The sequence below is a fragment of the Lacerta agilis genome, chromosome 2 (assembly GCF_009819535.1).
Source record: "Lacerta agilis isolate rLacAgi1 chromosome 2, rLacAgi1.pri, whole genome shotgun sequence".
Lineage (NCBI taxonomy): Eukaryota > Metazoa > Chordata > Lepidosauria > Squamata > Lacertidae > Lacerta > Lacerta agilis.
The window spans coordinates 116964602-116982811 of record NC_046313.1 but is presented as its reverse complement, the minus strand read 5'-3'; the positions used below and the strand labels follow the sequence as shown (position 1 = coordinate 116982811).

General features: G+C 44.4%; 1 protein-coding gene across 1 annotated transcript in view; it reads left to right on the top strand.

Moving 5' to 3' along the window:
* LOC117042570 (alpha-2-macroglobulin-like) overlaps positions 1-18210 on the top strand; it is a 66078-nt gene that overhangs the window by 22557 nt on the left and 25311 nt on the right. The window contains exons 10-18 of the mRNA XM_033142110.1: positions 2497-2606; positions 4028-4189; positions 4825-5046; positions 5973-6042; positions 7311-7453; positions 9005-9154; positions 9898-10038; positions 13827-13899; positions 16356-16488. Coding sequence (XP_032998001.1) covers positions 2497-2606; positions 4028-4189; positions 4825-5046; positions 5973-6042; positions 7311-7453; positions 9005-9154; positions 9898-10038; positions 13827-13899; positions 16356-16488 — 1204 coding nt within the window. The remainder of the gene's footprint in view (positions 1-2496; positions 2607-4027; positions 4190-4824; positions 5047-5972; positions 6043-7310; positions 7454-9004; positions 9155-9897; positions 10039-13826; positions 13900-16355; positions 16489-18210) is intronic.

Genomic DNA, 18210 nt, shown 5'->3' with positions numbered 1-18210 from the left:
AATCAATTTTTACTCTCTGACGTCGGGGTACCGTGATAGGCCTTCCTGGTTAATCATATATATTCTTTCACCCTACCCCCCTTCTTGCCATTTTCTCTCCTCCCATCACAGTCACCCACCAGACTTCCCCCCAACCTTTTCCCAAACCATAATCCAGAATGTCCTCTTTTCCTTGATATCCAAAAACCAAAACATTGTCCCAAAGCATCTTTGCTGAGCTCTTCAGAGGAAGTAATACATCACCACCAAGCATCTCCACTTCAATCTTCAAATCAGATTGTAATTGTAATTCCCAAAATTGTTGTTCCTGCTTTTCTGGGCTCCCACCCCAGAAAGCAGTTATAACGTCACAATAGCCAGTCCCGGACCTCTCACGTCGACAGGACTTTTCTTCTTTTTGGATTTCTTCTCTACTTCAGATAAAATCTCTGAACATCGCTCTCTAATTATTTCTTTAAGTTCTTTGAATTCCTTAGCAAAGTTCCTAAAAGCAGTTCCAATCTCAGAAAATCTTTCGGTGACATTCTGTTGCGAAAGTTCTAATTCCAGAAGAATTTTCCTTTGTCCTAAAATCATTGCTGGGTCTGTAGGCATCGTAGAAACGAAACCAAAAAGGGCAGAAGTAGGCAGGAAATAACAAAGTTCAGTACTTTTCCATCTTCAAATCTCAAATTACAGCCGCCATTTCCCCCTGATCAGAGTGCAAAAATTTTCCACCTTACAGTCCACAGTCTCTCTGAGGAAATACCTCAAAAATCTCAGTCCACCCCTAACAGGTTTTTTTTTTAATAGATCAAACTCAGAGTCAAGAAAAACCTTGTATCAGCCAAAAGTAGCAACAGCCAGATCCGATGTTACTGTTCTCTTGTCACAGGGGAGAGAAACGGACTTCCTCTTTAACGTTTCTCCCCTAAAGCCAATTAAACTATTTTTTATTTCCAATTGAACTCCGTACTTACAGCTTACAGGTTTCTTCTTGTTTTAGTCCAATTGAGGAAGAACAGGGTGCTCAAGTGTCGGCGGCCGCCGCCGCTTGGTTTCCCCGGTTGGGGACAGCCTCCACAGCCCCGCGCCGTTACCCATTCACTCGGGGCTCCCTCTTACAAGGGAAGCCCGAGAATGGGACGGCGCAATGGGACCCGCTGGAGAGCCCAGACCGCGGGATGCCCCTCCCGTGGCTTACCGGAGCCCGCTGCGCGGTTTCGGGACTCCTGGCCCCCGGGAAACCAGAGCTGTCTCGGAGCCGAGACAGCTCCCAACCGCCGACAATGGCGTACTCGCCGGAAGTCTACATGAAAAATATTCTAACTTTATTGGGGATTTCATAATTGGAAGAAGGGCAGCATTTTAAGCAAAGCAGAATCAGGCAATGGAGCTTGTGAGGGCAGGAAGGAGGGGCAGAACATTCCCTCGCTTACCCACATCTCGAACAAGGATAATGGAAGGTACGTGGGGTGGTTGCTCACGAGTAACCAGGCAAAACTCCGAACTTTGTTTTGAGGCTTTTATTGTGCATGCTATTTACAGTGCAGAGCTACAAGTTCATGTCTGTATCAGTCACTCGCAGAATCCAGGAGTGGCCCCTTCCGGCTGTGACGCCAACATAAGCGTTTCGGTATTCCAAATCTCCGCCTCCCCTCCCAGCGTTTCACCCCCCCCCTGTGCACTTGGGGCGCTGGAACTGGCGTGTCTCCCTGCTTGCCCACTGAGCAAGGGAGGTGCGGGGTCTCTCCAACATCCCCAGAGCCTCTGCTCTCCAGACCCGGTGCTGCCTGCCCCTCCCCACTGGAGACATCGCCGCTGCCTCCGCTGGAAGAGGAGGTGCTGCTGGTCAGGTGGGGCCGGGGCTCTCTGTAGCATCCCGAGAGCCCTTCCACCACCCTGCGCTGAGTCGGGGACAGTTCCCTGACAGATAACAAAGTTTAATCTCATATACGGATACCCTTTACAAACAATAAAGATTGATAAAAATAAAAGTATTCTCCATCTGTGAGTTCCATCATTATTGAGAATAAAGGTTCCATATAGACCAGACATTTGCACATGCAAACGCCACTGACCATGTGCCTCAATATTTTGCATTAGAAAATCATGCCACATGTTGAAAAGAAATTCAGAAAGAAATTATTCATTCGAGCTCTGCCCTTTGGGTACTTTTTCAAGAAGGGCAATTTGTGAAACCCCTGAATGCCAGCAATCCAAAATATTAAGATTAAGGATATTCTAGAATTTGGCAATACAGCCCTGAGCTGCTCTTAAGAGATGAGAAATAAGTTATTTACTTTTCAAATCCCATTCTATTTCCATATTGGTTCAAAATTGCCAGGTGGAAATTGCCAGGTGGAACAAACAGTTTGTTTGTTTGTTTGTTTGTTTGTTTGTTTGTTTGTTTACCAAAGAGAACTCAGCAAATGCATTATTCCACAATTCCGCCACCTTTGAGCAGTCCCATCATGTGTGCTTATATGTACCTACCTCTCTTTGACTATTTGGCAGGGGTGGAATTGACGGGCGAGGCTTCCATCAGGATCATTAAGATTCTCGGCACAATCACCTTTGAGAAGGTGGACTCTCACTACAAGTCTGGGATCCCCATTACTGGGCAGGTAAGGCAGCAGGCTGAGAGATCCCCACTGTGCACGACCCCACAGCTGAATGTTTGTTTTAAAGACAAATGTTCCCCGTATGCACTGGAACAGGAGGGTGGGCCAGGGTGGTTAGCAATTCAGCCCCCACCCCTCATCTCCAGTCCTGACCCCTGAGATGCCACCTCTGGGATCCTGATGCTATTTGTGTGTCCTCAACCTTCATCTACATCTGCACCCACCTGGACTTATGGAACTGCCCAGGGGCGTACCCAGGATCAAAACTGGGGGGGCGGGGGGCAAGCCATGGTCATTCAGGTTGTGACATTTCAGCACGGAAAAGGCAAATGAAACCAACATTTTAAGAAAATTATATATATTTATTACAGTAGTTATTACAATTATTTGTTTGATTTTTTTTAAAAAAAAATCTTCTCGTTACATGTCTTATACTAATATCATTTTTCTTGGGTTTGAAAAAACTTGTTCAAACTTTAGTTTCAATCCAGTCCTGATTTTACTTGAAGGATTTCCGATGGACGCTCATCAAACACAACCCAGTCAGTCTGTCCTCTCCTATTGTACTTCTGAGCCAGGTCTTTATCCTTCGAAGGGTACCGAAAGATCGTTCAACAGTAGCCGTGGTGGACGGGAAAGCACTTAAAATACTGATCAACTAGCGGCGGGCAGCTCAGTTTATATAGTGACGTGGAACTCACTAGACCCCTCTAGAAGATTCCCTCTTCTCTCTGCAAGAGCCCTCTAGAGACCTCTCCCTCCCTTGAATCCCACTGGCTGGCTGACATAGATTCCTCTACCAGTTGCTAGGTGGCTCTAGATACTTCTCAGTTTTTACACCATTTCAGTGTGGTAAACAACTGATTATTCGCCATCGCCCTACCTAATTTCGTTTCATTTCATCACTTTATAACCATTTAAATTTTTTTGCTTCGGGGGCAGCTGCCCCCCCCTGCCCCTCGCTGGGTACGCCCATGGAACTGCCCCTACAGATAGTCATCTCCCTCAGAGGCGGAGCAAGGTGGGTGCGGTGGGTGCAGCCCGCCCCGGGATGCTTGCCCCACCCCTTGGGACGTTCGCCTCACCTTTGCGGGCGGCTAGCCCCGGCCCCTGGGTGCACACCACTCTGGGTGCCGGAGCAGCTAGCTCTGCCACTGATCTCCCTCCCAATTCATATGGGCTACTACTAAAATGAGGGTGCATTTTAAGCTGCATTTTAAGATGTATTTTCAGCGGTATTTTAATTAACTGTTTGTTTGTTGTAGTTGTTGTTTTTTCAATTACGTTTTATTGTAATTCATATTTGGTGTTAGCTGCCCTGAGCCCGACCCTGGCCAGGGAGAGTGGGGTCTAAATAAAATTATTATTATTATTATTATTATTATTATACCAAACTGCTATACGTATTGCTTTTGCCCTGCTAGGTGAAGGTTATGGGTGCTGCCAAAGTGCCAATTGCCAATGAAACAATTCAGATTACGGTACATCCAATTGGAACCACCACCAACTACATAACTGATGACCAGGGACGAGCCCAGTTTTCCATAGACACTGATAAGTTCACAGGTCCTGAACTCCAGATCGAGGTGAGCGTTCAAGGGGATTGAGAACTTAATAAGGCAGATTTATACTCTGCAAGCACGAAACACGGGAATATCATAGAATAATGTCTTAAAGTTGGAAGGGTCCCAAGGGTCATCTAGTTCAACCCCCTGCAATGCAGGAATCTCAGCTAAAGCATCCATGACAGACGGCCATCTAACCTCTCCAATATCAACTGGAGGTTGGATTTTTTTAAAAATGCTTTGAGTTTCATTTTCCTGTGGCTCCTGCTTTTCTCTTTTCTCTTTCTCCTTCATCACCTTTTCTGGATTTGCCATTTCCCGTTAATTTCATTCTTGCTCTTTCCATTTCTGAAACCAGAATACGCCTCCAGGAAATGTATTGGGACTAGAAAAATATCCCCAAGGGCTGGGACTGTGTAAGTGATAGCAGAAATGGCTGTTGGGTTGATACGTTTGACTCTTATTTTCTCCTAATGGTGTGTGTTGGTTGCTGGGCATGCAAATAGGTCTGAGATGAATCTCGAACTGGTGTAATATCACAAAGTTGATATCACACTCACCAAGGCACCGATGATTCCCTAATACAGGAACAACAAGGATTTATTTTCTCTAGTCCCTGAGCACCTGCCATTTTCCTCTTTCTTTCTGTTTGCCAGGTAACTTGTAAACCAAACTTTGCATGTGAACGGGACTGGATCAATTCCTATCAGTATGGTACATTTCATTCAGTGGGGCGTTTTTACTCACCAAGCAAAAGCTACGTCCACATTGAGCGTGTTCTTGGGCCCTTAAGCTGTGGTCAGACTCAGACGCTCCGGGTCCATTATATTCTGAATTCAGCTGTCGTAAAAGAGCCGGAGGTCGTCTTTTACTATTTGGTAAGCCTAGACAGAGTGGCCTTTCTTTGGTAGGGACTTGGGAGTGGGCCTTCTCAGTGGCTGCCCGGTTTAGGGAAGTTTTTAAAGTTTGATGTTTTATCCTATTTTTAATATTCTATTGGAAGTCGCCCACAGTGGCTGGGGAAACCCAGCCAGATGGGCGGGGTATGTATAAACAAACAAACAAACAAACAAACAAACAAACAAATTATTATTATTATTATTATTATTATTATTATTATTATTATTATTATTATTATTACTACTCCTTTCATAGAGAAGTTAGACTGGCTCCCTCGTTGTCCGTCTGCCTGTTGTTTTATTCCGACAGGCCTTTGCGAACTGACTGTTTTTGGTTGTTTTTTTTAAGGAAAGGACTTTAAATAGTGCTCATTCAAATCCATTTTCAGCTGCCGACTATGTTTGATTTCTGATTGCAAAGATAGGCTCAAGCATGCAGTGGTACCTCGGGTTACAAACACCTCGGGTTACAAACTCCGCTAACCTGGAAGTAGTACCTCGGGTTAAGAACTTTACCTCAGGATGAGAACAGAAATCGTGCGGCGGCGGCAGCAGCTTGAGGCCCCATTAGCTAAAGTGGTACCTCAGGTTAAGAACGGTTTCAGGTTAAGAACGGACCTCCGGAACGAATTAAGATCGTAACCCGAGGTACCGCTGTAATGGCAATTCATGTTGTACTACCAGGAGAGAGGTTGTTTCTGGAAGCCACCGGCTCCCTGTGTGTAAGAACTGCTGGCATATCAGTGTAAACAGATGTTTGCCTCCGTCCTCCATCCTCATCCAGCTTGTAGGCAACTGGGTGGCCATGGTGAGAGCAGGATGCTGAGCTAGATGGGCCATTGGCCGGACCCAGCAGGCTGTTGTGATCTTATGCTTTTATCAGGAGTTTTCTGCCTTCCATGCAGGTGATGTCTAAGGGGAACATTGTCCGATCAGGGACCCATATTCTGCCTGTGGAGCACAGAGAAGGTACCGGTAAGTGGCACCCCATTCCAATTTCCTCCCTTCATTCTTAGTGACCTTTCCAAAAAAAATTATAAACCCAGGTGATAGCGAAAACCCACACCTTAGTACAATGCCACCACATATGCTGCCATGTGCCCTTGTGGTTCTTGCATGACATGCTTCAGAGTTTCCTCAATTTTATATTCATGGACAATATCATTTTATACTCATGAATTGTAATCTTTCTCCTCCTCCCTCTCTTCCCCCTTGGAAATTTTGTGTCAGTGCGCTATGCCAATCGTTTGGGGTTCCCTTTTCAGTCAGCAGCGTCACCCAGAAAGTCTCCCAGTTCAGCTCATCTGTGGGAATAAACACCTCACCCATTCCAGTTCTGCTTAAAGTATTGATGGAAGAATTAACATTTGCAACTTATACAACTGCTGGCCTAAGGAAAATAAAGTAAAACTATGTACAGAGAATTCCTTCCAGTAGCACCTTAGAGACCAACTAAGTTTGTTCTTGGTATGAGCTTTCGTGTCCATGCACACTTCTTCAGATATCTTGCACACGAAAGCTCATACCAAGAACAAACTTAGTTGGTCTCTAAGGTGCTACTGGAAGGAATTTTTTTCATTTTATTTTGTTTTGACTATGGCAGACCAACACGGCTACCTACCTGTATATGTAGAGAGAATCATTCCTCCTCCCTGCTCTGCAGCCAGGGCCTGCACATCAATTAAGGCTAACTATGCAATTACCTAGGGCGCCAAAATGGAGGGGGTGCTGGCCAGCCTGCCCCGCTGCCCCCTGCCGCTGCTCTGCAAGCGGCAGAGTGATGGGGTAGCAGCCCAAAATCGGGCTTCTCCGCCCCCTCCCCCAGCGGCAGAGTGGCAGTGGAGGGGGGAGCAGCCCGAAATCGGGCTCCTCCACCCCCTCCGCCAGCTGCAGAGCGGTGGGGGAGGGGGGAGCAGCCCGAAATCGGGCTTCTCCACCCCCTCCGCCAGCGGCAGATTGGCGGGGGAGGGGGCGCGCCAGAAGGTGATCTTGCCTAAGGCGCATAAAACCCTAGCACTGGTCCTGTCTGCAGCCATCTGAGCAGAGTAGCAACCACACCTCCTCCTTCAGAGCCTGTCTAATAAAGAAGTCTGTTGCTACGGAAACCCTGCTTGTTGCTGGGGAAGACCTGTTGCTAGCAGAAAACATGTTGCTAGGGGCAGATTTGTTGTTAGGGGCAAAACTATGCAAGGATCATTTCAGGTCTATTTTTAGACTTACACTAACATTTCGTTTTCTACCAGCCAAAGGGGTGTTTTCTCTGGACCTCGCTGTTAACATGGACATTGCTCCGTTGGCTCGTTTGCTTCTCTACACGGTTTTGCCCAGTGATGAAGTAGTGGCTCATTCAGCAGATGTCACCGTGGAGAACTGCTTCGCAAACAAGGTATGGTTGTGGGGACCAGGGGCGTAGCAAGGGGGTGGGGGGAGGGCCGCCCCGGGTTCCATAATGGAGGGGGTGACAAATTGTCAAGGAACAATTTTTTTAAAAAAATTTTTTTTTAATGCCTGCTCCGAAGGTCTGATCTTACTATACTAGGGATTATGCAGCTATATATGAAATTTCATGCATAACGGTTAATATCTTGACTCTCCTCCTCCTATGTCATGAAGGCTGAAATTTCAGTTCAGAGAACACTTACTGTTCCCAACCCTAACCCTGTGGAAAGCCATCTAATTAGACTTTAATTTGATTTTGAGATGTTTTTAGAAGGTAATTTAATTATTGTTTGATTTTATACCAATGTTATGTATCTGAGGTTAGCCACCCTGAGCCTGACTTTCGCCGGGGAATAAATAAAAGTTTTTTTTTTTTAATATTACTTGTTATTATTCCTTTGTAAGAAAATATGAAATAACGTAAAACCATTTTTGCGGGGGGTGGGGAATCAATGGGGGGGGGGGTTGACAAGAAATTTTCCGCACCAGGTACCACCTGACCTTCCCATGGCTCGGGGGGGGGGGGGTGTGACAAATTTTTTTTGCCCCTGGGTACCCTGGGTCACGAAGAGTCGGACATGACTGAATGACTGAACAACAACCAATTTACCTTGCTACGCCCCTGGTGGGGACAATATGAGGCCTGGGGCAGACATGGCCATGAGGCTGTCTGTTCCCTCTCCGGCATAAACCTTTGCCAAAGTTGCCACTTGGTAGTTCATAGAGCACCATTTTTTCCATCTGGACCAGCAGAATATTAACTTGTTGGCAGCTGAGGAGGGCAACCCAAGCTGAGAAAACAATTCCCAGGAGGGATTATCTCTGTGCTGTCATGTAATAGAATGAACTCTTCAAATGCCCTTTCTAATAATAATTTTTATTAATTCAGTTACAATCCAATAATAACCTCATTATAGCAATACCAAATTGTAATACAATTACTAATTTATTATTATTATTATTATTATTATTATTATTAGTACCCTGCCCATCTGGCTGGGTTTTCCCAGCCAATCATTCAAATACCAAATTATATAATTTAGGTGGCCCCCCGCATGTAAGACTTGATGGTTTGATGATTTTCCATATTTCTGCGTTCCAAAATCTTATTACCGGTAATTTCATTCTGGTCAAAATAATAACCCCTTATCCATCAACTGCAATATTAATAACTTCCATTTGTGTTGACACATTAAATGATTTTATAGATCTACAAGTGAGGCACCCCAACTATATCCTTGTTGTTCCTGTGTGTGGCAATTATTCTGCAGTGTTCCTTCCTGTCCTTGTAAAATGTTATGCCTATCTTTTCCCAGTTGTTGCTGTTCTCCATCGTGCCTTGGGCGGGGTTCATATCCCCTTGTTGTTTCAGAAATTATCCATTGCTCCGCCCCATGCTTCGTTGTTTTGCAACTTTAACAACAGCTTCAAAAATCACTCCGCCCCAATAAATAACCTGTTTTCACAATTTTTGTTCAAATGTCCTTTATGCCTCCAGGTGAATCTGCGGTTCTCTGATGCTGAAGGCCTCCCTGCCAGCAAAACTCACGTCCATCTTTCTGCCTCCAAAGGCTCCCTTTGTGCTGTCCATGCTGTGGATAAGAGTGTCTTTCTCTTGAAGCCTGAAGCTCAGATATCCCCTAAGACTGTGAGTCAAATCTGCTTCTGAAGCTGTCTTCAGGTGTCACATTCCTAGAGCCACTTTTGCGCTCCCCTGCCGTGGGGTGTGCTGATGTCATGTACACGAGCCAGGTGGCATGTATGCCCAGCGCAGAGCTGTCAACTTTCCCCTTTTCTTGCGAGGAATCCTATTCGGAATAAGGGAATTTCCCTCTTAAAAAGGGAAAAGTTGACAGCTATGGCCCAGTGTGCTGACGTCGCATGGCCCTGCCCCCCCCCCAATTGCAGGGGCAGGGCCATATATCTCCAAAAACACTTCCTTTCCCAAGGGAGCCAAACTCTGGATAATCACAGTTGTCAACAGGTTTACCATACCCATTGAGCCAGTCACCCATCTCCTACTAACCTTTTGAGAAATACCCCACCCCACCCTCCTACTATATATAAGGGTATGGTTACTTCTGCTTCAGTGTATCTGAAGAAGTGTGTATGCATACGAAAGCTTATACCAGAACAAACTTAGTTGGTCTCTAAGGTGCTACTGGACAATTTATTTATTTTTATTTCAACTTTGCAAGAGGTGTTGAAACTGTGGGTGGTTGGATAGTAACAATGGAATGGCCTCAGTGCTGGGGTGCACATTTTTATTCTTATTTATTTATGATTATTAGTGTGTGTGTCTGTCTGTGTGTGTGTGTGTGTGTGTGTGTGTAATAAAAAATAGCAGGGGCATTTTAGGACATGCTGAATTGTGGCTACTTTTGTGGTCAGGTTTATGATATGCTCCCTGTGAAGAACGTCCGAGGTTACGTCTACGGGCAGCACAACCTGGAAAAACCGATAGTTGGTCCATGTGCGGTTGGGGAAAAACCTTTTCATTGGAATGAAGCTCAGGTCTATGACATTCTCAAGGTGAGTGCCAAAGGACCCACTGCATTGGCATGAGACTCTTAATCACAGGGCCATGGGTTTGAGCCCCATGTGGGCGAAAGAGTCTTGCATTGCAGGAGTTTGGGCTAGGTGATCCTTGTGGTCCCCTCCAACTCTATGATTTTTGGGGGAGTGAAATGTCTGCCAGGAAAAGGAGGGCACATTGTAGGGACCCACCATGTGACAGTGGCAGCTCAGCCACCCAAAATCTAGGGCTGTCAGGAAGCATCATGTTGCATTCCACCCCACATATGTCGCATGCAGCAGTGATTCCATGGACGCTGGTACCAGAGCCTGCAATAAACCCAGATGCCAACTTTGCTGCCACATACACCCGGACAACACCATTACTGGCCCCAACAACATCAAACATACCATCTCGGGACTATTTAATTGCTCATCTTCTAACATTGTGTATGCCATCAAATGCCAACAGTGCCCTTCAGCTCTCTATATTGGACAAACAGGCCAAACCCTACGCCAAAGGATAAATGGGCATAAATCTGACATCAGGAATCACAAGACAGAGAAACCAGTAGGAGAACACTTCAGTCTCCCAGGACATTCTGTACAAGATCTCAAAGTAGCTGTCTTATTACAAAGGAATTTCAGAAATAGACTGGAAAGAGAAGTTGCTGAATTGCAACTTATTACCAAACTTAACACCATGGTGGGACTTGGTCTGAATAGAGACATTGGATTCTTATCTCATTGTACATGAAAAAGCTATTTTTAGCCATCTCAACCCTTGCTTTTTCCTATAAGACCAACTGCAGTTGTTTACAGTCGTCAACAGGTTTACCACACCTATCAGCCAATCACCCATTCCCACCACCATTCTGAGTAATACCCCTCCCCACCCTCTCACTATATATAAGGGTCTGGTGACTTCTGTTTCAGTGTATCTGAAGAAGTGTGCATGCACACGAAAGCTCATACCAAGAACCAACTTAGTTGGTCTCTAAGGTGCTACTGGAAGGATTTTTTGTTTGTTTGTTTCTTTTTTTATATAAGGAATTTATTAAATTTTCCAATAAAACAAACAATACAAAATACAATAAAACAAACAAACAACAACAACAAACTACAAAACTACAAAAATACAAAAAATACAAAAATACAAAAAATTCAAACTAGCTTATCATAATCATAACATAATATTGGGACCTCCTCACATCCTCTCTTCTGCGTTCATTTCTAATCTTCTTTAGTAACTTTGTAACATTGTAAAATCTTCTTTCTCACCTAATCTTATCATTATAAACCTTAATCAACATTTAACTCTATTATAATCCTAATAAAATCCACATAACATAATTCTAACTACTTCTTATATCCTATTTTCAACTAACTTCTATCAATACTGTAGCCTAAAATGTCCTTCTGATTTCAGTTTCAAATATCTATCTTTTCACGTCGTTTCAAATAATCTTTGAATTTCTTCCAATCCTCTTGCACCATTTCCTCCCTCTGGTCTCGGAGTTTCACGGTCAGTTCTGCGAGTTCCATATATTCAATCAACTTCACCTGCCAATCTTCCACTGTTGGTAATTCTTCAGTTTTCCAGTTTTTAGCTATCAAAATCCTAGCAGCTGTAGTGGCATACATAAAAAATGTTCTGTCTTTATTGGGGATTTCATAGTTGGTCATGCCCAGCAGAAAAGCCTCTGGTTTCTTAGTGAATGTGTTTTTCAACACCTTTTTAAGCTCATTATAAATCTTCTCCCAGAAGTCCTTTACCTTTGGGCACGTCCACCACATATGAAAGAAGGTACCTTCCACTTGCATACACTTCCAGCATTTATTACACAAACCATGATACATCTTAACTAACTTAACTGGTGTTAAATACCATCTGTAAATCATTTTCATGATGTTTTCTCTTAAAACATTGCATGCAGTAAACTTAGTACCTTCCCTCCACAGTCTCTCCCAATCCTCCAACATTTTATTATGCCCAACATCTTTAGCCCAATCAATCATCACTGATTTAACCATTTAATCTTTCGTATGCCACTTTTGCAACAAATTATAGTTTGTTTGTCTGTTTTGACTATGGCAGACCAACACTGCTACCTACCTGTAACTAGACCCATTCTCCTGCAGTTTATTTTCCACCAAAAACTATTGTCCTCTGCGGAAAGATTATGTAACCTAATGTAAGCACATAAGAAGATTTAGTCCAGTGTTGTGTTCTCACATTGCTCAGCCAAATGCCTGTGGGAAGCCTGCCAGCAGGATCCGAGCAAAAGAGCCCTCCCCCCCCTACTGTGGTTTCCAGTAACTGGTATTCAGAAGCATCACTGCCTCCAACTGTGGAGGCAAAGCATCACCATCATGGCTCATAGGCACCGATAGCCTTTCCCCCTAATTTGTCTGATCCTCTGAGCCATCCACGTTGGCGGCCATCGTTCCCTCCTGTGGAAGCGAGTTTCAAAGCTGAACTAGGTAAAAGGTAAAGATAAAGGACCCCTGGATGGTTGTTGTTGTTGTTCAGTCGTTCAGTCGTGTCCGACTCTTCGTGACCCCATGGACCAGAGCACGCCAGGCACGCCTATCCTTCACTGCCTCTCGCAGTTTGGCCAAACTCATGTTAGTAGCTTTGAGAACACTGTCCAACCATCTCATCCTCTGTCGTCCCCTTCTCCTTGTGCCCTCCATCTTTCCCAACATCAGGGTCTTTTCCAGGGAGTCTTCACTTCTCATGAGGTGGTTAAGTCCAGTCAAGGGTGACTATGGGGTTGCGGCGCTCATCTCGCTTTCAGGACAAGGGAGACGATGTTTGTCCACAGACAGCTTTCCAGGTCATGTGGCCAGCATGACTGAACCGCTTCTGGTACAATGAGATGGAGGCCAGAGCACATGGAAACACCATTTACCTTCCTACTGCAGCGGTACCTATTTATCTGCTTGCACTGGCCTGCTTTCGAACTGCTAGGTTGGCAGGAGCTGGGACAGAGCAACAGGAGCTCCATCCGTCGCAGGGATTCAAATCGCCGACCTTCTGATCGGCAAGCCCAAGAGGCTCAGTGGTTTAGACCACAGCAGCACCTGCATCCCTACAGTTGAACTAGGCACCATGTGAATAACTACTTTTTGAATCCGTCCTGAATATTTGAACATTCAGTTTCACTGGATGCCCATGAGTTCTAATGTCATGAGAGTACTGTGTCCAGTTCTGGACACCACAATTTAAGATGTCAAAAAGCTGGAACGTGTACAGAGGAGGGCAACCACGATGATCAAGGGTCTGGAAACAGGTAGGTAGCTGTGTTGGTCTGACGCTGTGTGTATATATATATATATATATATATATATATATATATATATATATATGTTTAGCCTGGAGAAGAGAAGGTTAAGGGGTGATATGATAGCAATGTTCAAATATATCAAAGGATGTCATCTAGAGGAGGGAGAAAGGTTGTTTTCTGCTGCTCCAGAGAAGCAGCCACGGAGCAATGGATTCAAACTACAAGAAAGAAGATTCCACCTAAGCATTAGGAAGAACTTCCTGACAGTAAGAACTGTTCGGCAGTGGAATTTGCTGCCAAGGAGTGTGGTGGAGTCTCCTCCTTTGGAGGTCTTTAAGCGGAGGCTTGACAGCCATCTGTCAGGAATGCTTGCATGGTGTTTCCTGCTTGGCAGGGGGTTGGACTGGATGGCCCTTGTGGTCTCTTCCAACTCTATGATTGTATGATTCTATGCTGTTTAGGAATGCATAACACTCTAGAGAAGGGTTCATTCTGGCTCATTTTCTCATTTTGCAGGACTTTGGCTTGAAAGTTTTTAGTAGCAAGGAGCTACGGAAGCCTACCTTTTGCAGAGAACATAGAATTTTACGTAAGAACCTGGTGTTCGCAATGTTGGTGGCAATTGTGGGAGTGGGGGTGGGATTTCTTCCAGTTAGCCTTCGTTCCATCTTCATAATGCCGTCAAAATCACAAGATTTATGAGCTCTGCAAATTTAAGAGGAAAGATAAGAACTTAAGAATAACCAATGCCAAATCTTGTCTAGCATCCTGTTCTCTGAACGGTTGCTCGTGGGAAACCAACAAATGAACACCCAACTACCCTCTACATCCCTAAGGGGCTTGATGCAATTGACTAAAACTTTTGCTGAGTGACTAGTTCTGCAGCCCTTTTTTTATATATAAAAAAATATTAAGATACTTGGCAGAAGGGTTTTCAGGAAGAGTTTTAATTACCTCATCCCTGCCGGCATTTGCATGCTTTAAATAGAAAGTTTACAGTGGAACCTCGGTTCCCGAACGAAATCCATTCCGGAACCCCGTTCAGCTTGCGAAATGTTCGAAAACCGAGGCATGGCTTCCCATTGGTTGCAAGAGCTTCTTGCACTCCACAGAAGTTGCGTCGCACGTTCTAGTTCCGAAAAACATTCAAAAACGGAAACATTTGCTTCCGGGATTTCAGCATTCGGGAACCAAAACATGTGAGAACAGAGGCGTTCGGGAACCGAGGTTCCAATGTACCAGTATTTGCCCAAAGATAGATTCAGAGTGTATTTTGTTCTATTGTGCTCTTATGAATTTGCCAGCGTTATCGTTATGGTAAAATATTGTACTATTTAAATGGCATAGATTTATTTAGTCACTCAGCATCAACAGAACATGGTTATAAGCCTCAGAGGACACACGGTGATTTGCAGAATTCTACCTTTGGTTTTAAAAAGTGAAATGTAGTTAAATGGAACCAAATAGAAATTGGGTGCTCCTGTGCAGGTTGGGGGGTTGGATTGTAAACACACACACTGTCATGGAGCCAAGCATGGCTTGGGAAGGGAGCGTGGGAGAAGGAAAAGGGGGAGAAAGCTGGAAAGCAGACAGTCAGGGGGAGGAGGCTGGCTATAGAGAACCGGCACAATTAATCTCAACAGATACGTCATCCTCTGACAGCCCCCTCTTGCAGACATCACCGGAGGAAAGAGAAAGTACTCGAGCCAGTGATAGACAGGGGGAGGGGAGCCAGAGGGGGAAGAAGAAATTTACACGTCATTTCAGAGCGACCAGGAAATTCTTATGTTGGAAAAGGCGCGAAAATGAAAGCAGTTAGGATATTTGCCGTAGAAGGGAGTAGACATGATTTATTGCACTGTAATTACCGAGCACTAAATAAATGCTTTTGAAGTTTGAAATCGGAGCCGGCTTTAGCTCGCAGCAACAGCAAAAAGGCAAGGGTTGCCGTGACACACACATACACACAAGACAGCTGTGTATGAAACACAATTTATGACACACACGCACATACACAAAGAGAGAGAGAGAATACAAAGAAAAACAAAATGAAATCAAATAAATAAATTAGTTGGCATCTGTTTTTCTCAAGAGATAATATAAGAGTGCGGCCTTAGGGGTGAAGTCAAACCGTTGGACAGTTAGAGCACTTGCTGTGGCTGTATGGGAGAGACATGTTTAATTGCAGCTGGAGCAGATGAAGGTCTCAGTTTTGCTGTTACAGGTGCTCTGTGGTGTTACTTATGTCCCAGTCAGGGGCGTAGCAAGGTAAATTGGTACCCGGGGGTTAAAAAAAAAAATGTCACCCCCCCTCCAGGCATGGGAAGGTCAGGTGGTACCTGGGGCAGAAAATTTCTTGTCAACCCCCCCATTGATCCCCCCCCGCAAAAAATGGTTTTACGTTATTTTATATTTTCTTACAAAGGAATAATAACAAGTAATATTAAAAAAAACACTTTTATTTATATCCCACCCCGGCCAAAGTCAGGCTCAGGGTGGTTAACATCAGATACATAACATTGGTATAAAATCAAACAATAATTAAATTACCTCCTAAAAACATCTCAAAATCAAATTAAAGTCTAATTAGATGGCTTTCCACAGGGTTAGGGTTGGGAACAGTAAGTGTTCTCTGAACTGAAATTTCAGCCTTTATGACATAGGAAAACAGCCAAGTGAACAGCTATTTTGGTGGAGGAGGGTCAAGATATTAACCGATATGCATGAAATTTCATATATAGCTATATGTTCCTTCGGAGCAGGTCTTAAAAAAAAAACAAATTCAATTTATTTTTTAAAAAATTGTAATTGATAATTTGTCACTCCCTCCATTATGGAACCCGGGGTGGCTCCCCCTGCCCCCCCTTGTTATGGCCCTGCTCCCAGTGGTCATTTCTCCTCTGGTCACCACTGTGGAAATAAAGTACATAATACAGGGCAGTATCCAACAGAACCACTCAGAGTATACCTTCTGAAAGCAAGAGGGCTTTCTGTTCATTGAGTCCAAATAACAATGGCTATCATCTATGCTTCTCTTCCTTCAAGCTGCTTCAAGCTCTGTCGACATGCCAAGAGCTCCAGACACTTTTGCACCACAAGCAGAAAGAACAGGAAGACAGCAGGAGACTGTCAGGAACTACTTTCCCGAGACGTGGCTGTGGAACACATATGTAGTGAAGTAAGTGATGGTTTTCAGACTTTGTAGGGTGCGCATATTGCAGATATACATATTATGCAGTTTGAAGCGACTGGATGCATAAAAACGGGCTCCTTTGGAAATGAAGCACTGTCCAGGCCCATAAGTTAGTTAGTTAGTTAGTTAGTTTATTTATTTATTTATTTATTTATTATATAGCAGACCTAGAAACAGAGGTCTGTCTCTCCCCACAACCTGCATCCTGCCTGGGGCTGTTTATCTAGAGAGCTTCATCTACACTCTCACTCTCACAGAGCCCAGGAACAAAGGACTCCAACCATCACCCTTCCAAGATGGCGAAGTTGCAATTTGATTCAATACCTCTAAGGTTAAACACTCACATTTTAGCTAGCAGAAAACAACATTCCATTATCAACTCAGTTAAGGCTCAGAGTCCCTTAGAGTACGGCAGTGGAATTTTCCAACATTAAACCCTTTCACCATTACACATAAGCATTCCCATTTTGGTGTCAATTAAAACAAGTATAAACAACAGGGCAGTGGTGGTGCTGGGGGATTCCATAGCGAAAATCCCTTGAAAGAAATGCCGAGAACCTGTGGCCCTCCAGGTGTTACTGCCATGCAACTTTCCATCATGCCTGCTCACAGGCCATCCAGCCTGGGGCTGATGGGAGTTGGAGACCAACAACAACGGGAAGGCCACACAGCCCCCACCCTGCAAAATCTCTGCCCTATTACAAGCCATAACCCTAGGGAGAATTAGACAAATTGGTGAAGGACAAGGCTCTTGATAGCACCTCGAATACTTGGAAGTGACGTGCATTTTACAGGATTTCCCTGGTGATGGGAAATGAAGATATGGCTTGCAGAAGGGAGCTGTGAAAATGTTCCCCATCCTGCACGGCCATCTTTAGAAATCTAAAGGCCTGTCACATTGAAGATGGATCAAACATTGCCGGGGCTTCTACTAGATGACCCTTGGGGTCCCTTCCAACTCTATGATTCTATGAAACTTGTTTTCTGCTGCTCCAGAGTGCAGGGCCCAAATCAATGGATTCAAGTTATAATAAAGGAGATTCTGGCTAAACATTATGGTGGCCAGAGCTGTTTGGCAGTGGAACGGACTCCCTCAGAAGGTGGTGGACTCTCCTTCCCTGGAGGCTTTTAAGCAGAGCTTAGATGGCCATCTGTCAGTGATTTGTTAGCTGGGATTTGTGCAGTGGACTAGATGCTGCTTGGGGCATCAAACACCGAGTAAATTGGCAAAAATGTACAAAACTAAATCAAATAAATGTTGGAAATGTAAAGAGAAAGAAGGTTCTTTTTATCATATGTGTGGTGCCAGTGTGGTGTAGTGGTTAAGAGTGGTAGACTCGTAATCTGGGGAACCGGGTTCGTGTCTCCGCTCCTCCACATGCAGCTGCTGAGTGACCTTGGGCTAGTCACACCTCTCTGAAGTCTTTCAGCCCCACTCACCTCACAGAGTGTTTGTTGTGGGGAAGGAAGGGAAAGGAGAATGTTAGCCGCTTTGAGACTCCTTCGGGTAGTGATAAAGCGGGATATCAAATACAAACTCATGTGGTGGTCTTGTAGTAAGGTTAAGGCTTACTGGGAAATGATATACAATGAAATGAAAAGGATGTTTAAAATAATGTTTGTAAAAAAAAAAAACACCAGAAGCCTTTCTCTTGGGGATTATAGGGATAAAATAACAACAACAACAACAACAACAACAACAACAAC